The sequence below is a fragment of the Eurytemora carolleeae genome, unplaced genomic scaffold (genome assembly GCF_000591075.1).
Source record: "Eurytemora carolleeae unplaced genomic scaffold, Eaff_2.0 scaffold811, whole genome shotgun sequence".
Taxonomy (NCBI): domain Eukaryota; kingdom Metazoa; phylum Arthropoda; class Copepoda; order Calanoida; family Temoridae; genus Eurytemora; species Eurytemora carolleeae.
This window is the reverse complement of record NW_019396782.1, coordinates 85,579-108,458: the sequence shown is the minus strand read 5'-3', so window position 1 is coordinate 108,458 and position 22,880 is coordinate 85,579. Positions and strand designations below refer to the sequence as shown.

Sequence of the window (22,880 nt, the reverse complement as noted above, 5' to 3'; positions counted from 1 at the left end):
CTAGTTTGTGAGTATTATATTGATATACACGCTGATCACTAGTTTGTCAGTATAATACTGTTATACACGCTAATCACTAGTTTTTCAGCATTAACTGATATACACGCTGATCCCTAGTTTGTCAGTATTATATTGATATACACGCTGATCACTAGTTTGTCAGTATTATATTGACATGTCCATATGGTTTACCATGATGGTGTATGTGTTTAGTACGTATCAGTAATGTTTACCATGATGGTGTATGTGTTAAGCACGTGTCTCCATATGGTTTACCATGATGGTGTATGTGTTAAGGACATGTCTATAAGGTTTACCATGATGGTGTATGTGTTAAGGACGTGTTCATATGGTTTACCATGATGGTGTATGTGTTTAGGACGAGTCCATATGGTTTACCATGATGGTGTATGTGTTTAGGACGTGTCAGTACAGTAATTTCCATGATGGTGTATGTGTTGAGGACATGTCCATATGGTTTACCATGATGGTGTATGTGTTTAGGACGTGTCAGTACAGTAATTACCATGATGGTGTATGTGTTTAGGACGTGTCAGTACGGTTTACTGTGATGGACCAGGACCGGCACACTGGACCTACTGAGTTGGGTCGAGCCACTGTTTCTCTCAAAGAAGCAAAGCAAACTGTTCAGGTTCAAAAACAATATTTTGATATGTTTGAAAATATTGAAAATATGTTTTTCTCATTTTAATCTATATTCCAATGTGACATCCTAGCCAAAAGAGAACTTTATTCTATGTGTAATCTAGTTTTTTTTATAAACAGTTCGATGACGCAAAACATAACAAAAACTTGAGTTAAACAGAAACAGGTTTTATTTGGTTTTTGCAATTCCAAAGAAAGTATGAATTTAAAAAGAAATAATAAAATCTCACCTTTAAGTTTCCAACTTACATATCATAACTAAGGTTTCCAGCGAACGAAAACTTCCGCGAAAAAATGGGAAAAATTTTTCGCAAAATTTCGCATTTTTTTGTGAAAATGAATTAATAATACGAAATGAAAAAATAACGGAATTTTCCGATAAATTTTTACCTCTTTTCGCTGGAAACCCTAATCATAACAGATTAAACACATATATTTTCATTAGAAATACAGATTCAATCAATCTATCATTGAATTCTAAGATGCACCAATTTCCAAGATTCAGAAACAGTAAACAGTCACTTTAAACTAAATTGCAAAATATTTTGTTTCATAGGATCCAGAGAGGAGTACACTCACTCTTTTCCTCACTCAGCAGAAGAAAGAAAATGGCGAAATACAGGTAAATACTACTGACTGCAGCTGATTTAGGTTAACTAACAACTGATATCGGTAAACAGCTGATCCTGATATAGGTAAACAGTCATGATTCAGGTTAACAGCTTTTACAGGTAAACAGCTGACACAGGTAAACAGCTCTGATACAGGTAGACCGCTGATACTGGTAAACAGCTGATACAAAGCAGCCGATACTAATAAACAGTTTTCACGAATATACAGCTGATTCGCTGTTTTTTCCCCTTTCTTGATATAAAAAATTTTTCTTTAAAATGTTGTTTTTCCATACGTCATTTTTTTTCTTACCTCACAATACAAATTCGAGGATTTTCTGTTTACATTGACGAGGTTTTACATGATGCATGTCTTTTGGTGAGATGGCTATTTGGAGCTTGGGAATACTGGAGCAGTGGGGCGGGGGTTAAAAAAGCGCTCGTTAAAAAAAGCAAATAATTTTTTGGGGGGTAGCTCCCGACCAAAGTCTATTTAGGGTCAATTCTATTTAGACTCTACTGAGGGCCAGCTTTCTAAAATAATTTAAAATCGACAAGAGTTTTAGCAACCAATTTTTAATATTTTAACTGGCCTAAGCCTTCCCTGGAGTCATGTGAGATACCACAATAATTTTTGGATACAAACACAAGGCCAGAATTCATAAAGTTCAAGAAGTATTTCAGACTTGAGTTACATCATAGTAAGCTGGTAAGAAGTCCAGTAAGTTTTAGTTTTAGCACTCTTCACATGTAGATAACCGTATGTTTCTATTTATGGTTGGGCTCCGGATATTAAATATTTAAGTATATAAAGTATCAATTACACTTTTGTTAACCAATTTCGAATGAGAGATTAAAATATGACTAAAATATTCTAGTACGGACAGAAATGTTGCATCTCGTTGTTGTTGTTATGTTTTTTTTGTTATTAATTTCGACCTTTGATAAACGTTCGTTTTGTTAAAAATCATCATGTAAAATTAAAAACATAAGAAAAAATTAGATGGAAAGGGGCTGCGTTTTCTAATTTTCTGTATTTCTAGTTTGGACTCAGCTATCTGCCCACTGCACAGAGACTCTCCATTAACCTAGGGAAAGCGTCCAATCTGAGGTAAAAAGCTAGAACCAAAGAGAATAGAATATATATTAGAGTGGAATATAGAGTTGGGTGGTTACGCTTTGAGACTCGATTTAAGAAAAAAAAATTAAATAATGACGACAAAAAATGTAAAAAAAATTTAAATATTTTCTAAATTTTAAATTAAGTTCTGGGCTCAATATTTTAAAAAAATTCATTAAACAAAAGTTGTACTTAATAAAAACTTGAACTAACGCCTGCTGCCCCTTTCAATTAACTGTTATTGTTCCACAATCCTATTTTTAAATGTTTTTAACTACAAGGATCGCTATAAGATCCCTCGAAGATCAAGAATCGCAAGATCCCAAAAATGTTCATGATTTCCAGTAGTTAAAGGTTTGGTTTATGATCCAAAGGCATGCCCATAATCCATTTTACAGCCAGACCTTTGTTGCTGACCTGCAGAAGAGCGAAATAAAGGTCAAGTACTTTAATATTTTTTTTTTTTTAACTTTTTATCATTTAATGTTTTCCAGCGTAACCTTGACTTTTTCAGATGACTATGTAAAATTTACACTTGTATTTGTTTTTGAAGGCATTTTAACTTGATTTTCAGGCAGGCAACATCTTTCAGATCAAGTGTTTTTATGTTTAGAAATTATCTTTTATGATTCGCTAACTTTATGACACCGACAGCTTATTGAAAAAACAAAGCATTGAAAAAGATCAAAGTTAAGATGTGTTTTTATTCTTAACCCTATTCCTACGGGGGGGGGTCAACATAACCCCCTCCCCTACTGTAGTTTTTTTAATATAACTCTAAAAGTATTGGTCTGAGGGTATTGAAATTTTCTGACTTTTCCTAATTACCCATAGTCCTCTCTAGTCCTCTCTTAAGGTCTAAAACCGGGCTTTTAAACTAACTGCCTGAGTCCTCAACCAAACTAAATCTTTGTTTTAATCCACTTTAAGTTGTCATATTTTGATAAATTTAAGCTTTTTGGAAAGCATTTGGCATAAGGAAACGGATTGCACAAGATTTGCAAAAAATGTTTGTAAACTATTTGCATACAACCGGTGAAAAGAAATTTGGAGATTTTTAATTTTCCTTAATTACGCATAAGTTTATTTAAAATTTTTAATTTTTTTGCATATTTGAAATGGCATGGTCAAGGGCTTTTCAAAAATGTACATTTTATAAGTTTTTGGACTTTTTTTGCAAAGATTTTACTTTATAACTGGATTTTTATATACTAGAAAAAAGTGTGAAACGGCCATTTTGTTGTACTGTTTCCATACTGCAGGTGTACTTCACATATTTATGCTATAAAACCTTTTGGGCCCTGGAATATCATTTTATAGAAAATCTAAAATTAATATTAAAAGAAAACCAAATTATGAAATAGGCTCTTTTCATAATTGACCAATGATCATTTCACATAGACTCCATGCCTTTCACTTTACAAACGATGATTTTCCGTTATAACTATAAATCAAATGATGTTTTTTATTCACCTAATTCATTATAAAGTTTATTTAACAGCTTTAAAAAATTCGAAATTGAAATGGATAGTCTAGGGAACATACTGTATTTTTGTACGCTACTGCGTATAATTTGTGAACATTTACATGATTTGTACACTTTGAACTTCCTTTCAGACTGAAAGGGACTGACAAAATTCATACCGAGGGATTGCATAAATTCCACTCTAATATATATATTCTATTCTCTTTGGCTAGAACCGCCCAGGGATCTGGAAAATAATGTCGTCGTTGGTCTTTCTATAACTTAAATAACTTCGCTCAGGATTTGATTTCAAGTTGTTGCAATGCGTATATTTCTAAAAATGTTTATGTGATTATTTTAGAAATCGTTTAGTTCAATATTATAGAAACCAAGCCGACGCGACATTTTATAATTAAAAATAAAGATGACAAGTAGTCAACATGTATTGGGTTCAAACAATACAAACAACAAGCAACATATATATACAGAGTGTCTCTGAAAAAAAGTGATTTTAAGTTTTTTCGCCTACAAAATCAAAAATGTCGAAGAAATGAGAAGGGGTTTTCAATAAAATATTTTGCTCTAAAACCAATATGGCAGGATATAAATCTCAAAATTTTCTTGCTTGGTTGATCGAGTTGATCCATTCATGAAGAAAACTAAGGGTGAAAGAATTGTTTATTTTCAGAAAACAAAATATCTACTTCGTCATATTTTCGAAAAATTAACATCTTTTGTTTTTATTCAATACTAGCTGAAGGGCCCGGCGTTGCCCGTGGAATTTAAAACAAATACTGAAAAAATTCGATCTTTGAAAATACAAATTTTATAATTTGTTGAGCCCATGTCGCCCCAGGTTACCCATGGGTTCCCTAAAAAAAATGTCAGCCCATTCGGTTCAGCCATTTGTCCGGCCAGAGGGAACATATATATATATGAATGTCTTGTTTTATTATATAGAAGATGTAATACTGAAGCAAGAGTACCATGATTAGAAACTATTACGAAGTATTTTATATTCTTTTTATTATCATCATTATTTTCTTTCACTTGTTTAACAACTGTAATGTTTAAGGTTTGACAAGGAAGATCAGCAAAATAACAGCAAAAAACCAAGTTAGTATTTTATATCTCTTGCCTTTGATTTATAAAAATTGCAGATCAAATGATTCTTTAATAGCCTGGGTTGAATACCGTTTTTTTATTGGTCTAACGTTGGATAATTAAATAAAAAGTTTTTAGTTTTTAAAGCTTTCAATGTTTTGTGATTATCCCATCAATGTTGAATTGATTTTATCGTTAATTTTAAAGAATGATAATCAATAACTTTTATTGTTTTTAATTCATTAAAAAAAATCAAAAATATCAACAAAAACGGATTTAGATTTTTAAAAACGAGCAAAGATTTTTATTTTAGTCACAACAATATAAGTTTAATTACATGAAATATCAAAAATATGAAATAAAAAAATGGTTTATTGCAAATCGAAATATCGCGTGCAACACATCAGATTTTAGCACAAAAAGAAATTTCTTCAAAAATATGATTATACATATTTTATTTCTAAGTTTATAAATATCCCTTTAAGTTTTACTTGTTTTTTGGATTGCTGTGTGATTAAAACAAAAATGACGCTTTGAAAAATAACAAGAAAAATTGCCGCAAAGCAGACCAATATCAATTCAACAAAATTATGGTAAAAACTGAAGATTCATTTGGTTCTTTAATTTGATTAATATATTTTTTAGATCCGTACGTGAAGTTGTTCTTTTTCAACCAATCCGGCCGATTGGTGAAAAAGAAGAAATCGGCGATTAAATACGATACTAAAGAACCGTTCTTCGACGAGACTATTCATTTCGAGGTTAGAGGTTTATAAAAAAAAATTACAAAAATGTCACTCTCTTTTTTATTTGTATATTTTGTGTTGAGAAATAATGTAAATTTATTCATAGAAAAACTGGAGCGTAATTTTAGCTTACAAATATTTGTTTTTGTAATTTTATTTTTACTAAAGTTCATCCCGAAAATATGAAAACGATGGAAGGACTTTCGTAGTGTCTAAACTAGTTAATCAATCCTAGGATATTTTGTGTTCTAATGAATAAAGTAGGGACGCAAATACGCAAATTATATAATACTGTTTGATAACGTTGTTCTGCATTTTTCACGGATAAACATTTACCTTTTCAAAAAAAATAATTATTTTTAAAAACAACTTTGTCTTTCATGCAATAGAAAGTTTGATGTGCAATTAAACACATATACTTTTGAAGCACAAGAAAAACAAGACAGCTTCAGTATCTCTATAGATATTGGTCGTGTAGTTCACGTACTTTGGGGGACGATATAAAGACCTCTAGATGTCTCATGCTAAATTCTTATCTGATAGATAGATAATTTCTCAGTACACTTGACGACCAATATAGAAGACGCCAAGTTGTCGACCAATTTAGTATAAGGAAGGAACGGCCTCACGGCCTCAGAGGCAAAAAAACACCAAATAATTGTCAAGACGACATTTGATATCTTTATATATACATTTATATATAGCATCCCATATCATATTAGATTATTTCCAAGCTTTAACGCAAAAATACGCACATAATGCTAGAAAACTTTTATAGAAATCTTATACTTCTAAAAGATATTCATTATGTTTTAGTTTTCCGATTAGTCCCTAAAAAAAAATTTGAGGTATAAACGATCTAATATAATGTGGGACACCCTGTATATAGGCTGAGCCTGCACAGTTGGAGAATCATACTGTACTGGTCGTCTTACTTAGCAAACATGAACAAGAGGTAACAACCTTTTAGTAAACATGAACAAGAGGTGACAATCTATTAGCAAACATGAACAAGAGGTAACAATCTTTTAGCAAACATGAACAAGAGGTAACAACCTTTTAGCAAACATGAACAAGAGGTAACAATCTTTTAGTAAACATGAACAAGAGGTAACAACCTTTTAGTAAACATGAACAAGAGGTAACAATCTTTTAGTAAACATGATCAAGAGGTAACAATCTTTTAGTTAACATGAACAAGAGGTAACAATCTTTTAGTAAACATGAACAAGAGGTAACAACCTTTTAGTTAACATGAACAAGAGGTAACAATGTTTTAGTAAACATGAACAAGAGGTAACAATCTTTTCGTAAACATAAACAAGAGGTAACAATCTTTTAGTAAACATGAACAAGAGGTAACAATCTTTTAGCAAACATGAACAAGAGGTAACAATCTTTTAGCAAACATGAACAAGAGGTAACAATCGTTTAGCAAACATGAACAAGAGGTAACACTCTTTTAGCAAACATGAACAAAAGGTATTAATATTCTAACAAACATGAACAAGAGGTAACAATATTTTAGTAAACATGAACAGGAGGTAACAATCAAAAGTGGTAACAATATTTTAGTAAACATGGCCAAACGGTAGCAATATTTTAGCAAACATGAATATGAGTTTTTTTTGGTAATATAGGGGGTATTTATTTTACCTTTGGATGTCTATAGAAATTGGTATTTTTAGATGTTTTGTATCCACCCACTTTTGAGAATTATTTTTTGTTTAATTATTTTAGGTCATAATTTGCCTTTTGAAGTTTAGTATTTATTAAATCATTGATTTGGTCGTTTAAACTATTGCACGTAGTACCACGTGCAGTAATTCAAACAAACATTGTACATTGTGTATTAAGGAACTTCAGTTTCATTTTCTTTCTTCAAAAATCCAAATATTTCTGTTTAGGAGGACTTAGATGATGTAGGCGAAGGAATGATAGGTTTAGACCTTGATAGTTCAGATGCTGAATCCTACTATAGGTTTAATCTTTCCAGGTATAGGTTTAATCTTTCAAGGTATAAGTTTAATCTTTTAAGGTATAGGTTTAAATTTTTAAATGTATAGTTTTAAATTTAAAGCTATCTTTCAAGGTATAGTTGTAATCTTTCAAGGTATATAGGTTTAATCTTTCAAGGTAAAGGTTAAATCTTTCAAGCTATATAAATTAAATCTTTCAAGGTATAGGTTTAAATTTTCAAGGTATATAGGTTAAATCTTTCAAGGTATGGGTTTAATCTTTCAAGGTATTGGTTAAATCTTTCAAGGTATTGGTTAAATCTTTCAAGGTATGGGTTTAATCTTTCAAGGTATTGGTTAAATCTTTCAAGGTATTGGTTAAATCTTTCAAGGGTATAGGTTTAAATTTTCAAGGTATTGGTTAAATCTTTCAAGGTATAGGTTTAATCTTTCAAGGTATAGGTTTAAATTTTCAAGGTATTGGTTAAATCTTTCAAGGTATTGGTTTAATCTTTCAAGGTATTGGTTAAATCTTTCAAGGTATAGGTTTAAATTTTCAAGGTATGTATGTTTAATCTTTTGAAGTATTGGTTTAATCTTTCAAGGTATAGGTGTAATCTTTCAAGGTATAGGTTTAATCTTTAAAGCTATATAGGTTAAATCTTTCAAGCTATCTAGGTTAAATTTTTCAAGGTAAAGGTTAAATTTTTTAAAGCAATAAAATTTAATTTTTCAATGTATAGGTTTGATATTTCAAGGTATAGGTTTGATATTTCAAGGTATTTAGGTTTGTTTATACTCATCGTACATCATGAGCTGAAAACTTTAGCATTGGATACCCTTAATACCAATCGCTTAATTAAATTATGCATTGTGTAAAATTCAGATGTTCTTGTTAATCCACTCTTTTGTTATCACTGCTTGGTTCCAACCAATGAGAGTTCTCTCATAAATTATCTGCAAAATTTCCCGGCTTTTAATTGGCTGTTCGGTTTATGCTAACAATACTCTGATTGGTTCAATTTTAGACACTTTCTGGATATCAATATAAAGATTTTATAAATCGTCAAGCATTGATCTCGATATCCATAACTCTAAAGTTTTCAGCTGAGGAACCAGATTTTATAAAAAGCGAGAAAAAATCGAACTGCGTAAAAGTTGCTAAGCCACTTCTCTTCAACTTTAATCTGACACAAGTGAAATAGTTCAACTACGTCTAAAAGGTTCAACTTCTTCTAGCTATTATCAAATCTGGTCCATGGTTAAAAGTCCATTTATATTTTAATATTAGAAGAATATAATACTCAAGAATATTCTTAAGATATTTGATAATATTTGTAATGATATTATTATTTTACGAAACATTTATTCCACGAAACATGACAGTTGATAAATAGCTTTGAATGTCGTCTTACATATACTGTATTATGATATTAAAGGCTTTTTGCAGTTTATTTCGTTAAAAAATCTTTTGCTCAAATATATTTTACTTTGAAATCAATTTAACTGTAATATGACTTCCGTATAATATTTTATTATTGTCTTTGGTATCAATTAAATTATGGAAGAAGACGTTCTAAACTATTTACCAACTGTCATGTTCCGTGAGACGCCCTATAAGTTGCTGAGTCAGCATATGAATCATGATTCACTTGTTGGAAAGAAAATTAAAAAAAAATAATCAAAAATATAATTGTTTTAGTGCTGATAGAGGGAGGAAAGCATCGTCTAGTGGAAAACAAAAAGATAGTGTTCTTGGAGTTTTATGTCTAGGTAATTATATACACAATAGGCTTCCAAATCCAGGATGCTTCTTGCCCATCTTTGATTTTGACTTTAAATTTTGCCTCGATTTGTGGCAATTTCTCTTTTCAAATTATCAAAAAATAACAAAATACGTTTGCGGATTTACCGATATTTTTTCATGTGAGGTATCCAAAACTTATGAATGAATAACCACAAAAACATGCTTAATAGTGATTACAAATACAAAAGTTGCAACCTCAGATTCCGATTTTTATCCTTGCAAAAATGTTGATTAAAAGACAAAAACATAAAAAAGGATTTAATGGATAATTTGACTAGTGTATTTCATTTAGGGAAGCATGTAAGAGGCGATAAAGAGCGAGAACAATGGAACAAGGTAAAATATATATATGTTCATTGAACTTGTTTAAGCCCTAACTTGAGTTTAAAAGTCGTCTTCATATTTCAGAGTTTTCTGGTTATCACTGTATATAAAAATATCTTTTGTTGACATTACGTTTTAACTCTTTGACAATCTTTAGGGTTGATTTATTACAAAGATTTTTTAACCACCTTTTCACCAATATCACCGACCCATGTCACTAAAAACCATTAATTAAATAAAATCGCGCTCTGCAAAGGTTTCATTTAAAAGACGATAGAGTTTGTAAAACTACTTTTTCGGGAAAATAACAGTTTTCCCTAACCACAGGTTCCCTTGACTAATTTTGCCAAGGAAAACTACCCTGTAAAGTAGTTAAGTTAATAGTATTTACTTCTGAGTAAAGTAAATACAATACTTTACTGTAAAAATACATAATTTCATGCCATAAAGGTCAGAACAAAATTACAATATTATTTTAAAAATTATGAAAAGTTTGTTTTACACGGATAAAGTGAAGCCAGTTGTAACTTATCTAACGCTAGCTTATATGGGACGGGGGGGAGGGGTTAGATAAAAATATATTCTTCTTGTTACAATTGAAAATTACAACAGTTTCTTGTGTTTGTTTTTTGCTTCAGAAATAATGAATAAACTATCATAATTAAACACTTTTCAAGCAATAAAAACTAAGATTTCTTTTTGATTAAGGTTTCCATGTGTATAGTGGGAAATCAGGCAGGACACACTTTAAATGAATAATGATAATTCTTTAACCCAGATATATTTTTCAGATGATGGACAGTCCTAGAAAAGTATTTACAATCCTCCATTCTCTCAAATAGAACTTTAAACAAAACAAAACTTAACCTCAACAAGATCCAAATCAAACATAATATATCAAAGCAAACCAAACTAAACCAAGAAAATTCAGGAAACACATACAACCCAACCCGAACAAAATTAAGAAAAATCTCGAAATTTTAACAAAACAAACCATTAAAACCATATCAAACCAATGCAGAACGGAAACCCCAAATAACGAAGAAAAGAGACAACCCAAGTCTTGCCAAACCAATCCTAAAATAATCAAACTAATCCAAACTAAACCAAATCAATCCAAATCAACCAAACCAAACCAAATCAAACCAAATCAATCCAAATCAACCCAAACCAAACCAAATCAAACCAAATCAACCAAAACCTAACCAAATCAAGCCAAATCAACCAAAATCAAGCCAAAACATATCAAGTCAGTGCAAATCAACGCAAACCAAACCAAATTAAGCCAAACCAAACCAAACCAAATCAAATCAGACCAAATCAATCCAAATCAACCCAAACCAAACCAAATTAAGCCAAACCAAACTAAAGTTATCTGAACATGTCCAAACAACACTTAACAAGATCAAATTCAGGTTAAATGATAAAATTTGTAATCGCTAAATTATGCCAATCTTAAAATTCAATAGCAACCAGATCAACCCTAGTTTATTAATGAACCAAACCAAAAATACTTTTTGCCTGTAAATTAGATCTGGAATTACAAATATTTTGTCAAGTTTCATTAAAAATAAATCAGTTCAATTTGATTTGATTTTTTTTGTAAAATTGTACATATAAATTATATAGATATTTAATCGGTAGTTTTAATAAACATATACTTTTTGCATATATGCATATATACTGTTCACTGTACAGTGTACACTGTACAGTGTACACTGTACAGGGTACACTGTACAGTGTACACTGTCTTGAAAATCCTATAAAATTGCATTCAAGATTTCTTTCAACTCAAACCAAATTTGTTCTTATAACATAACACAGTCAACATTTTTGATGTTTAAACTTAATTTGAATATGTTGTCTTTTTGATTCTACTGACTGATTAGTTGACATTATATACTTTCAACTCCCTTAACTATCGTATGTTAACAAAAGTATGAAAATTTAATTTGAAAATAAAGATTTTAAGTTTTTTTATGACTGTATGAAAATATTATATTATATATCGCATATATTTTTACCTATTATAGCTTTTGATGAACTGAAATATATTTACTTTTTTTAACGGGTTTCAACGTTTACTGTGAATATTACAGAAACATCAAATAAAAATGAAAATGATAGAATTATACACGTACATGACCAAATTGTTGCTAAGGCTAATGCCCGCGGTCCGGATTTTTCAACAAAATGTTTTCTTTTGAAATTTCTAGAAGCTCAGCTAATTAGATATTTTCAGGAATTGTTTACAACGCAGAATGAAAGAATTTAATGTTGGCTCGAGAATGTCTCTTTTAATAAATCTCTAAGATTTTTCTGCGTAGTTTTTCAATTTTAAATATATTTTTTAATCTATAGAGCACCTTGCAGCAACCAAAAATATATTAAGATTTTACCAATTACTACTTTCAAATTTAAACTAAAATCAAACTNTATCTATAGGGCACATTGCAGCAACCAAAAATATATTAAGATTTTACCAATTACTACTTTCAAATTTAAACTAAAATCAAACTAGAATATGTATGTCTTAAGTAACAATGATTTAGTAAAACCAAAGCCCAAGGCATTGCGACACTTAAAGATGACCCAGCCCTGAAAATTGATGCAACTTTTTCATAGCTGGCTGGATCTATGTGATAGTTACACACTTATGAATCTTTTCTCAAAAGGAATTGAGTCTTTGCTACAAACCCTGATTTTCTGATTTTTATATCTTCGCAACCAAATGTTGTAGACTTTGGATATTTCAAACTTTGAATTCTGTTAGACCAAAAAATCTAAGTTTGAAATATCAAGAGTCTACAAGATAGGGATTAAAAAATTTGAGTTTGTGGCAAAGGCTCAATTCTTTTATTTTTACAATAAAACACTAAATTGGTTAGTGCTTCACCCCGGACTAACCAGAGAGTGAGAAGCATTCGGTTGCATTTATTTGAAATCATACGTGTTATGGTCTATAATTCAACAATCTTTAAACTTACGGATTTGTTTATTTTATACTTTTTCATTCAAAATGTATATGCCGACAAAAAAAAGGCTAAAATATTACGTATAATGGTTCAAATTGTGATCAAAAGCCACAGCTTTCTGATATATTGACAGAACCGTTAAATCCGCGTGACTTTATCACTATTTAAAGACGTGAAACTAATACTGAATAAGACCTGTTTCAATCCGGAAATTTTTTATATTTTAAGAAGTTTTGGTCATTTAAAGGGACTGTTAACCGTTATAATCTAAAGTGACTCTCCATGCAAAGATTGTACTGTCTGATTTCTAACAGTTCCCTTAAAAGCTTGATCAAGTATAAATTAAATAACAACGGCAAGGCTTTTTCAATTGTGTGTTTTCTACGAAAGCGAGTTGCGCATTTCTACTGCAGGAAAATATATAGGAATTATTAGATTAAAAATGTAAACCTAGAAAAACGACAATATCTCCCACGANATACAATATAAAATATACAATATACGCTTAAAAAGGTCCTTTAAGTCTCATCATGTGATGGCGTAGCCTGTGGGTAACTCGTGAATTAAAACAATGTTAAAACCAGCCATTTATTTTAAATATTTAAAGCGGTAATCTGTGGTGTTAAGTCTAAAAGAGGAATCTGCGTGCAAAGTAATAAACACCCGGACACAAATAAACTTCAAAACAATTAATTTTTTGATTAAAAAGTAAATAAATAGTAAATACTTAATAATTTTAGTTACAACTTACAATAAAAATGTACTTTTTCTTAAACACTTTTAGGCGGGAGGGAAATGTGTCCTATGTGAGAGGAAGAAAGGGGGGGCAGAACTTTTGAATATTTGAGAAATGATCTAATCATTTTGAAATTTTCTTTATCATTCTTATTTTTTTAAAGACTTATTTTACATACTTATCTTTAAATACTTCTTCGCTCTCTCATACTACACGTGACGTAAAACAGAATTAGAAAAATATTTTTCATATAAATTTTCTTAGTTTTTTAAAACTATTTATTAAGATTTCAAAAGTCAAATAATACCTCAAAAATGTTTAAATATTGATAAGTTTGCAACACGACCAGGTTAGGGTTTAACAAAAACCAAAGGATGAGACTGTAAAGACGACCTGAAACTCTTTATATTTGAACCTTCCGAGGTTAAATTAAGTGTTCGGCCTTGAATTATGTCTTATTCAATGATTAAGCAAAAAAACAAGTTGCAGAGAATCCTAAATAAAAAGAACCTGCTACAAGAACCAATGTACTTATTCATAGTCCCGGAACCCTCAAGTAAATAAAAAGAACCTGCTACAAGAATCAATGTACTTATTCATAGTCCCGGAACCCTAAAGTAAATTGCACATGATTGAAATATTATTTGTTTTCAATGATAACTGAAACTTTTCTTAGCTAAAAAAATAATTTGCGACAAACTTTCCAAAGGAATTGAGTCTTTGTTGCAAACTAGAATTTTCAAATGTCTAAATCTTTGCAACTTAATGGTGTAAACCTTTGATATTTCAAATTTAGATTTTGTAATCTACAGTGAAGACGATATTAAAGCAATATTGAAGTGCATTTGATGTAGTTAGAAAGAAAATATCTTTACTAGCAAGTTATTGAATCACTTATTTATTGAAATGGGTCTGTTTCACTTTACAATTGCATTGTTTCATGTTCATTGGCCTTTTTAAAGTCATAACTAGAGTCTCCAAGTCGACTTCTTATTCCAGAGTTTTCTGGTTATCACTGTAACAGAATTCATAGTTTGAAATATCTAAGGTGTCCGACATTGGGTTGCGAAGATATAGATTGGGATTAGAAAATCAGAGTTTGTGACAAAGAATCCATTGCTTTTCGATCCTAAACCTAAGATTTTAAACAAGATTGACAACTTTAATCATTATTTTGCATCAATGAAATTAATTAGGCTTGCAATTTAAAAGTTGCAAATCCTGAGGTTTTATTTTTATTGATTATAAAACCTCTTACTCATGCAAAATCTGTACTTTACCTGAGTTTTATATATTCAAATATTATATATATATTTGAACAAATTCCTGTGAAATCAATTCCGTGGGGTTTTTAAGACTGAAGTCTCTAAAATATCATATTACGGCTAAAAATTTGTCATGGATTGAAAAAGAGAAAACTTGGGGAATTTCCAAAATTTTGCTTTGGAAAAGGACTAAGGGGGGAGTGTACGTAAATTTTTATTTTATATTCTTATTATTTTTTATTTTAGAACAAAATAAAAATTTCGGTATTTTTATATCTCATCTAAATGATAACATCTTTGTTTTTAGAACGAAAGAAATATTATTTTGTGGAAAGGTAAATTTTAGATTACTTTCCTTCGTTGCAATATTAAAAATATTAAAAATGGAAAAAAGAAAAGTTCTTTTAGTAATTTCGTAAAAGGAAATCTCAGACATTTTAATGAGCTGTCTCTTGTAATTGTAAACGATTGTCCACTAGAAATTTTCTCATGAATAATTGTATTCTGCAGAAATTAAGATAAGCACGAAGTTAAAAGACTATTATTGAAATTTTAATTATAACCTTACATTTATTGTGAGGCAGGCCCTAACCCATTCAAAATTAAATAATGAGAAAGATATCATCGTTTTTCTGCTTGAAAGTGATAAATCCTGACTATTTCCACATATATTGCTTCTAAGGAAGATATTCTTAGGTTGGTATTTTTAGATATTAAGAAAAACATCAATTGCTCAATAATAATCTAAAAATAGCAAAAAAAACTGGAAAAAAGGAGCACAACTTGTTTCCAATAGTCTAATTTTTCACTTTTTGTTTTTAACCTTTACAATATACAATATACAATATACAATATACATACATACAAAGACTTTGTTACGATTTTTCTTTCTCTAATATTTCTTCAATTAAATCCACTTTCATGCTACCACTTTATATATATAGTACTATTCTAATAATGCTAGGTTTACAGTCGCTTCGTGAAAATAATTTGTATAATGTGAGCTTCCCCCCCCCCTGGCATACATCTATAAATTAATCTTTGTGAATTAGGTGGGTCAGCGTGTACCTACCTACCGACGTTAAACTGATTAATTGGAAAATATGGCAAAATCTTAAATATTTGAACTGCAGAGACTCTAGCAGTAATATATCATACCTTCATCAGTTCATTAGTTAAACTACAGGGTGTCTAAACGCTAAAGAGTGTCTCGGAATGTTTTAGATTCTGATTATGCAAAAAGATATTTGAATTTTTGAACTAAGTGTTAACAATTTACTGTAGTTTGTGCAGAGTTGCAAAGTTTAGCGTGCGGTAAATAATAGAAATAAACTGATGCAATTTCAAGCATCCTATTGGCATAGGCTTTTTAAAGAGCTGTAAAATGCATAAATTTAATGACTATAGATTGATCCATGGTGTATGTAAACCATGGCCTATAAAAAATCTTATGAAGAACAATTTAAAAAAAAATTTCATACATTTTTGAGCAAACTTTCTGCATGTAAATTGTGCAAACTTTGTTTGTGTATAATTCTACGAAAATGGCGTAAAAGTACTTTCGCACAATTTGCGCATTTGCTTCTACACCAGAATTGGCGGGTAAATTTTTTACTCAGGAAAGTTTTAAAATGCGCAAATAGTGCGCGAGAATTTTATAATTCTACTAGAAAACACACCACCAAACCCTTCTCGGCTCACGAGATGTGCAGTAAGTCTAAATTAATAATATTTAAGATTGTAGAATTTAAATGAACTGTAAAGTTAAGTAATGATCTTATGTAAGGTTCGGCATATCTTCCTGTCACTATATACTCAAGAAACCAATCAAAACATTCTTTAGGCATTTTTAACCCAACATTAACATTTTCTACATTTTTATTATACGCATTTATGTACAGGGTTACCATCAACAGATTTGTGTCTTTAGAGACGACTGTATTGAATTTATCACCATAGTTTCAGTAGAAGTAAATATTTCCATTTACTGCTTAGTGCTGATTCATAACTCTGATTGGATAATGAAATAGATAGAAAGATAGATGTTACCGCCATACAATTTATATTGGTTCAGAATAGACATCAAACACATGAATGAATCCTGATTGGATGAGGCGCTAATGGACTTGGCATACAGGAGTGACTGTCTGTTTCCTTATATCCGTTTATATCCATGTTTTCCAAATTATAAGCTTTTAAACTAAGCCATTAAAAGACGATATTTAAGGCAAAAGACATAGTTATATTTTTATATCTACCGGTAGTCGTCATATTCTTTTCTGATCGTAACTCTGCAGCATATTGAATAACTAGTAATACGCGGATTACTTAATTTTACTAGTTTTTTTTTACCTTAGTCGTACTATTCAGTGTACTGCAAAATGAAAGAGTAGTTTTGCAAATATATCGGTGCAATATCGGTGCAATATCGGTGCAATATCGGTGCAATATCGGTGCAATATCGGTGCAATATCGGTGCAATATCGGTNTTTCATATCAGAATCTGATAACCTTTTTTAATATTTTCATATCAGAATCTGATAACCTTTTTTAATATTTTCATATCAGAATCTGATAACCTTTTTTAATATTTTTATATCAGAATCTGATAACCTTTTTTAATATTTTTATATCAGAATCTGATAACCTTTTTTCTGCCCAACGAATCTAATTCACCTTCGATTACTTCTTATTTTGTAAATCAAATTTTTCACCAATCATTGGAGGTTGTATGAAAAGAAAACGGAAAATTTTAGTCTTATCTATCTTCTTTATATAATTCAAAATCGGCGATTTCAAAAGATGTAATATATATTTTGAAGAAGAAAAAACATCGGTAGAGAGATTCTTTGCAGTTCAAAATAAGAGATGAATTATTTATTTTTATAAAATGTTTTTAACAAATGGAAACACAAATATTTTATAATACTTTTTTTCTTTTAACCGCTGGATTTACAAAAGTTTGTAAAACTCTTTTCCCATTAACTGCTCGAAATGCAAGTTTTTATTTTACTTTTACTGCTCTTCAACGGTAACAATAATATATCATGTATCTTTTTGGTCTGTAACACACACTTTTTCATAGCAAAATATATATATGAAACACATGAAACCCAGCGGTTGAGACTTGAGGGTAAATATATTCACCTAAAGATTATAATTCCAGACGTTGAATCAATTTAGATTAAAGAGAAAACAGTCGCATTTCTTATTCTGACCTTAACCTACGTCTTAGAGCCATTACCATTTGTTGAAAATTTTCCATATACGCTGTTAATAAAATTGAGATCGTTAACTAACGATAATTTAAAAAAGAAAAATGTCGATAACGGAACAAACGTTCTGTTCTTACCTTCAAGTTAACGGCTAACTGAAATTCTTTTCAGGGTTGGAACTAACCGTTAACAAAACGGCTAGAAAAAGTTTGAACGTGCTTAGCCCTAATCTCAACGACTTTTTCAACCACTAGCGGTGAGTTTTTTCTCCAAAGTTTATATCATATTGCAAATTTCCTTAGCTTAATAGGAAAAGAACATTTTGAGAATAATGTACATTATATTCATTCTGTGGTTTTTAACAATTAGATATATACTAAACGAATAAATAAATATTTTAAAGCATAATTTTACGAGCCAGGAGTATAATTTAGAAAAGATCTATTAAAGGGAGTGACCGGTTATGTAAGGTAGTTGAACTGAGTATGCCGTGTTGTGGAAAGCNCACATAAAATAATGTCCACAGTCCACAGTCCCTTTAAATAAAAAGTCACATAAAATAATTTCCACAGTCCACAGTCCTTTTCAATTGAAATTCACATAAAATAATGTCCACAGTCCCTTTAAATGGAAAGTCACATAAAATAATGTCCACAGTCCACAGTCCCTTTAAGTGAAAAGTCACAAAAATTAATGTCAACAGTCCACAGTCCCTTGAAATGGAAAGTCACATAAAGCAATGTCCACAGTCCACAGTTCCTTTAAATAAAAAGTCACATAAAATAATTTCCACAGTCCACAGTCCCTTTAAATGGAAATTCACATAAAATAATGTCCACAGTCCACAGTCCCTTTAAATAAAAAGTCACATAAAATAATGTCCACAGTCCACATAGTCTCTTTAAATGGAAAGTCACTTAAAATAATGTCCACAGTCCATAGTCCCTTTAAATGGAAAGTCACTTGAAATAATGTCCACAGTCCACATAGTCCCTTTAAATAGAAAGTCACATAAAATAATGTCCACAGTCCACATTTCATTTAAAAAAAAACTTAAATACTCAATTTAAAGCAGTTCAAACGTAGTAAAACTACGTCAATGAGCGGGAAGGGAATTAATCTTTCTATTTTTCACCTTAACAGCACATCCTCCCCCATACACAGACACACAACCTTACACGGACAGGGTGAGTAAAAAAACCGGGATTAGCAATATTTTGATCAAAATTTTCAACATTTTGGTGAGCTTTATTTTTAACATTAAAATGTAAAAAGAAATCAGATATTTTTAAGAACATTGAAAAAAACGCATAACAAAATTTAAAAAAATAAACATCCAGAAAATGAATGTGAAAGCGTTTATTCTATTTTTTCAAAAATTTCATAAAGATTTATCAATAAAAACTGCTAAAAAAAAACTATTTCACGATTTTTTTGAGAGAGAGAGACTGCGCACAATTGTTAAAATCTTGAATAATTCCATCTTGAAAATCAATTCTCCCTCTCTCTTCTAAGTGTATTCTAAGATTAAAAAGACCCGCTGATCTGTTAAAAATCTAGGAGCCAGGGAGCCATGTTAATGTTAAGACCTCTAGTTACGTCTAATGCCTGCAGATTGCCAATTAAAATTTTGCGAATTTTCGTCATATCTCTTTCAATTGTTTATGAATTTTATTAAATTTTGGTAAAACAATAGAATAAACATTTTTCTATAATTTTTTTAAATTTAATTGTTTCAAAAAAAAATTTTCAAATATACTTTTTACATTTTTTGGCACATTTAAATGGTTTTATACTTAACAAAAAAAATGTTAATTTTGTGGAAAACATCGCTACTCCTGTTTTTCTATTAGTTATAAACCTAAAATCTTATTTTCTTGATTTTTTACAAATTTGAAAAGACTAGCAAACAGAAAAAAAGTCTGACATAACAATTACGAATTTCAAATTCCAAAACAAAACTTCATATTTTCAGTTTTTTGAAAATGTATGAGAATAAGGAAGTATTTCTTTAAATATTGTTTTTGAATCTACTAGTTTAGGGAATTATATTATCCTAATAACAATATCAATAACAATATCAATAACAACGACAATAACAATAACAATAACAATAACAATAACAATAACAATAACAATAACAATAACAATAACAATAACAATAACAATAACAATAACAATAACAATAACAATAACAATAACAATAACAATAACAATAACAATAACAATAACAATAACAATAACAATAACAATAACAATAACAATAACAATAACAATAACAATAACAATAACAATAACAATAACAATAACAATAACAATAACAATAACAATAACAATAACAATAACAATAACAATAACAATAACAATAACAATAACAATAACAATAACAATAACAATAACAATAACAATAACAATAACAATAACAATAACAATAACAATAACAATAACAATAACAATAACAATAACAATAACAATAACAATAACAATAACAATAACAATAACAATAACAATAACAATAACAATAACAATAACAATAACAATAACAATAACAATAACAATAACAATAACAATAACAATAACAATAACAATAACAATAACAATAACAATAACAATAACAATAACAATAACAATAACAATAACAATAACAATAACAATAACAATAACAATAACAATAACAATAACAATAACAATAACAATAACAATAACAATAANGGGGGGGGGGGGGGGTTGGAGGGTTGTTGCATCATGACACGTTATCCTATTTTCAATTACGATCAGCTGTTTTAACCGGCAATTTATTCAATGTTGATTTAATAAAATACACTATTTCGGATTATTTTCAAGCACATCATTTAAATTGTTATATAGTATATTTTATTCATATCGAAAAGGGATTGATTGCTGTAAGGAAAGCCGTCTTTGTATATACATTTTAAACGTTATAATACGAAAAATTTAAATTTCTTGTTAACTCAAATATCAAAAAATTTTATGTTTTAGTATATAATGGATAACACATAATGGTATTAAAATATGATAGATTTAATTTTTCCTGGGCTGTTGTTACTGAAAAACGTTTATTTAAGTGTTTAAGGCCGAATTATAAGCAAAAAATCGGCTTTTTCTCAGGCCCAGTTGTGTTTGAAAAGTAAAACTAGTACCAATGAACAGCTAATAGGCTGTCTAGTTTAATAAGAAATGACCCAAATAAGTGAACGGTTCCTTTAACGATTTTTCATTCAAATCTTTCAACTTTGTTAAAAACTTTGATTTCATTTCATTCTGTTTCATTTTCGCATTTGGACTTACTAAAGGCATTTGGCAGAATCATATTTATACTATGAATTGTATAAACTTTAGTTAGATAATGAAATCAAAGTTTTTAAGAAAGTTGAAAGATTGGAATGAAAACGCACAGGCGCACGGAAAAGACATGCAGTCCTGAATTTTTATCAAGTGTGATTTTATTTTGATGCACGATTCTCACAAATAAGAGAAAAGTTTTTATGATAACGTACAGACGCACGGAAATAATGACATACAACCCCAATTTTTATTTTGGGGCTGTTAACACCAATACACCCGCACTTGGTCGATTTTTAACAGGAAACTAAATGTTCGCTATTAAAGTCGACCCACTTGAGTTGGAATCTCAAAACCAAACTTAGCACATTCCAGTGGCTCTCCCAAGTTCCCAATCAACTCGGTTTAGGAGTTCTTGAGTTATGATCTGACAAACAAACAGAAATACAGAGATTACAGAGACAACATAGCAAAATATAGTGGCAAAAAGATAATAAATTTCAAAGTAAAAGAAACAGTTGAAAGAGAAAAAAAATCAAATTAGAATTTGTTCCTTTAAACTTTTAATTGGCTTGGGTCTGAGAGTTAGAGTGGATATATGAATACTTTATTAGTAGTTTTAAAACTTTTTATCTGCAAGGCTTGGNTGTATTCGAGAATAATGTAAAAATTAATATTATAGATAAGTAGGACATGTAATAGATAGATATGTCATGGAGAGTTCATTTAATAAACAGGACGTTTCATAGATGGGAAATTTCATAGATAGGACATTTTATAGATAGTACATTTGAAAGATGGGAAATTTCATAAATAGGACATTTCATAGAAAGGTCATTTAATAGATATGACATTTCATAGGTAAGACATTTCGTAGGAAGGACATTTCGTAGGAAGGACATATCACAGAAAGGACATTTCACAAATAGGACATTTCACATTTGTGTTGTGAATCTCCGGATCAAGCAATGATCTCCGTCTTATGCAGATCTACGTATTAATTTAATTCCTCCTTTATATCCTGTGATGGTCATGATATTACAAGTTCATGTTAAAAATGCCAAAGGTTTACGACATGATATAAAGAAAAAGGTATAGAATTATAAACTGAAAGTTTTTATGTAGGCCACATATATTAGAGATATAAGAGTTTTTTTTTTTATTTATCTCTGTTTAAGAAATTCCCATCTATGAAATATCCCCTGTTTGAAATGTTCCTGTTTAAAATGTCTCTGCTTGAACTGTCCCATCTATGAAATGTTCCATCTATGAAATGTCCCATCTATGATATGTCCCATCTAAGAAAATGTCCTGTTTTAAATGTCCCATTTATGAAATGTCCCATCTATGTAATGTCTCATCTATAGTATGTCCCATCTAAGAAATTTCCTGTTTTAAATGTCCCATCTATGAAATGTCCCATCTATGATATGTCCCATCTAAGAAATGTCCTGTTTTAAATGTCCCATCTATGTAATGTCTCATCTATAATATGTCCCATCTAATAAATGTCCCATCTATGATATGTCCCATCTAAGAAATGTCCTGTTTTAAATGTCCCATCTATGTAATGTCTCATCTATAA

The 22,880-nt window shown here is 29.9% G+C and overlaps 1 protein-coding gene across 1 annotated transcript; it reads left to right on the top strand.

Annotated features, from left to right (window-relative positions):
- Window positions 1–524: 524 nt before the first annotated feature.
- LOC111708650 (synaptotagmin-12) lies at window positions 525–10,785 on the top strand. Its single transcript, XM_023482089.1, has 10 exons — window positions 525–652; window positions 1,223–1,288; window positions 2,321–2,388; window positions 4,938–4,978; window positions 5,612–5,727; window positions 6,602–6,667; window positions 7,620–7,708; window positions 9,373–9,443; window positions 9,770–9,813; window positions 10,593–10,785. The coding sequence occupies exons 1-10, from the start codon at window positions 572–574 to the stop codon at window positions 10,641–10,643; spliced, it is 693 nt and encodes a 230-aa protein (XP_023337857.1). The 5' UTR covers window positions 525–571; the 3' UTR covers window positions 10,644–10,785.
- Window positions 10,786–22,880: the final 12,095 nt, after the last annotated feature.

Excerpts from the sequence above, each read along its gene's own strand:
- LOC111708650 (XM_023482089.1), top strand. The coding sequence starts at position 572 with ATGGACCAGGACCGGCACACTGGACCTACTGAGTTGGGTCGAGCCACT. Across the intron at positions 653-1,222 it reads AAGCAAAGCAAACTGTTCAG|GATCCAGAGAGGAGTACACT; the intron begins GTTCAAAAACAA and ends TTTGTTTCATAG. Across the intron at positions 2,389-4,937 it reads GGGAAAGCGTCCAATCTGAG|GTTTGACAAGGAAGATCAGC; the intron begins GTAAAAAGCTAG and ends GTAATGTTTAAG.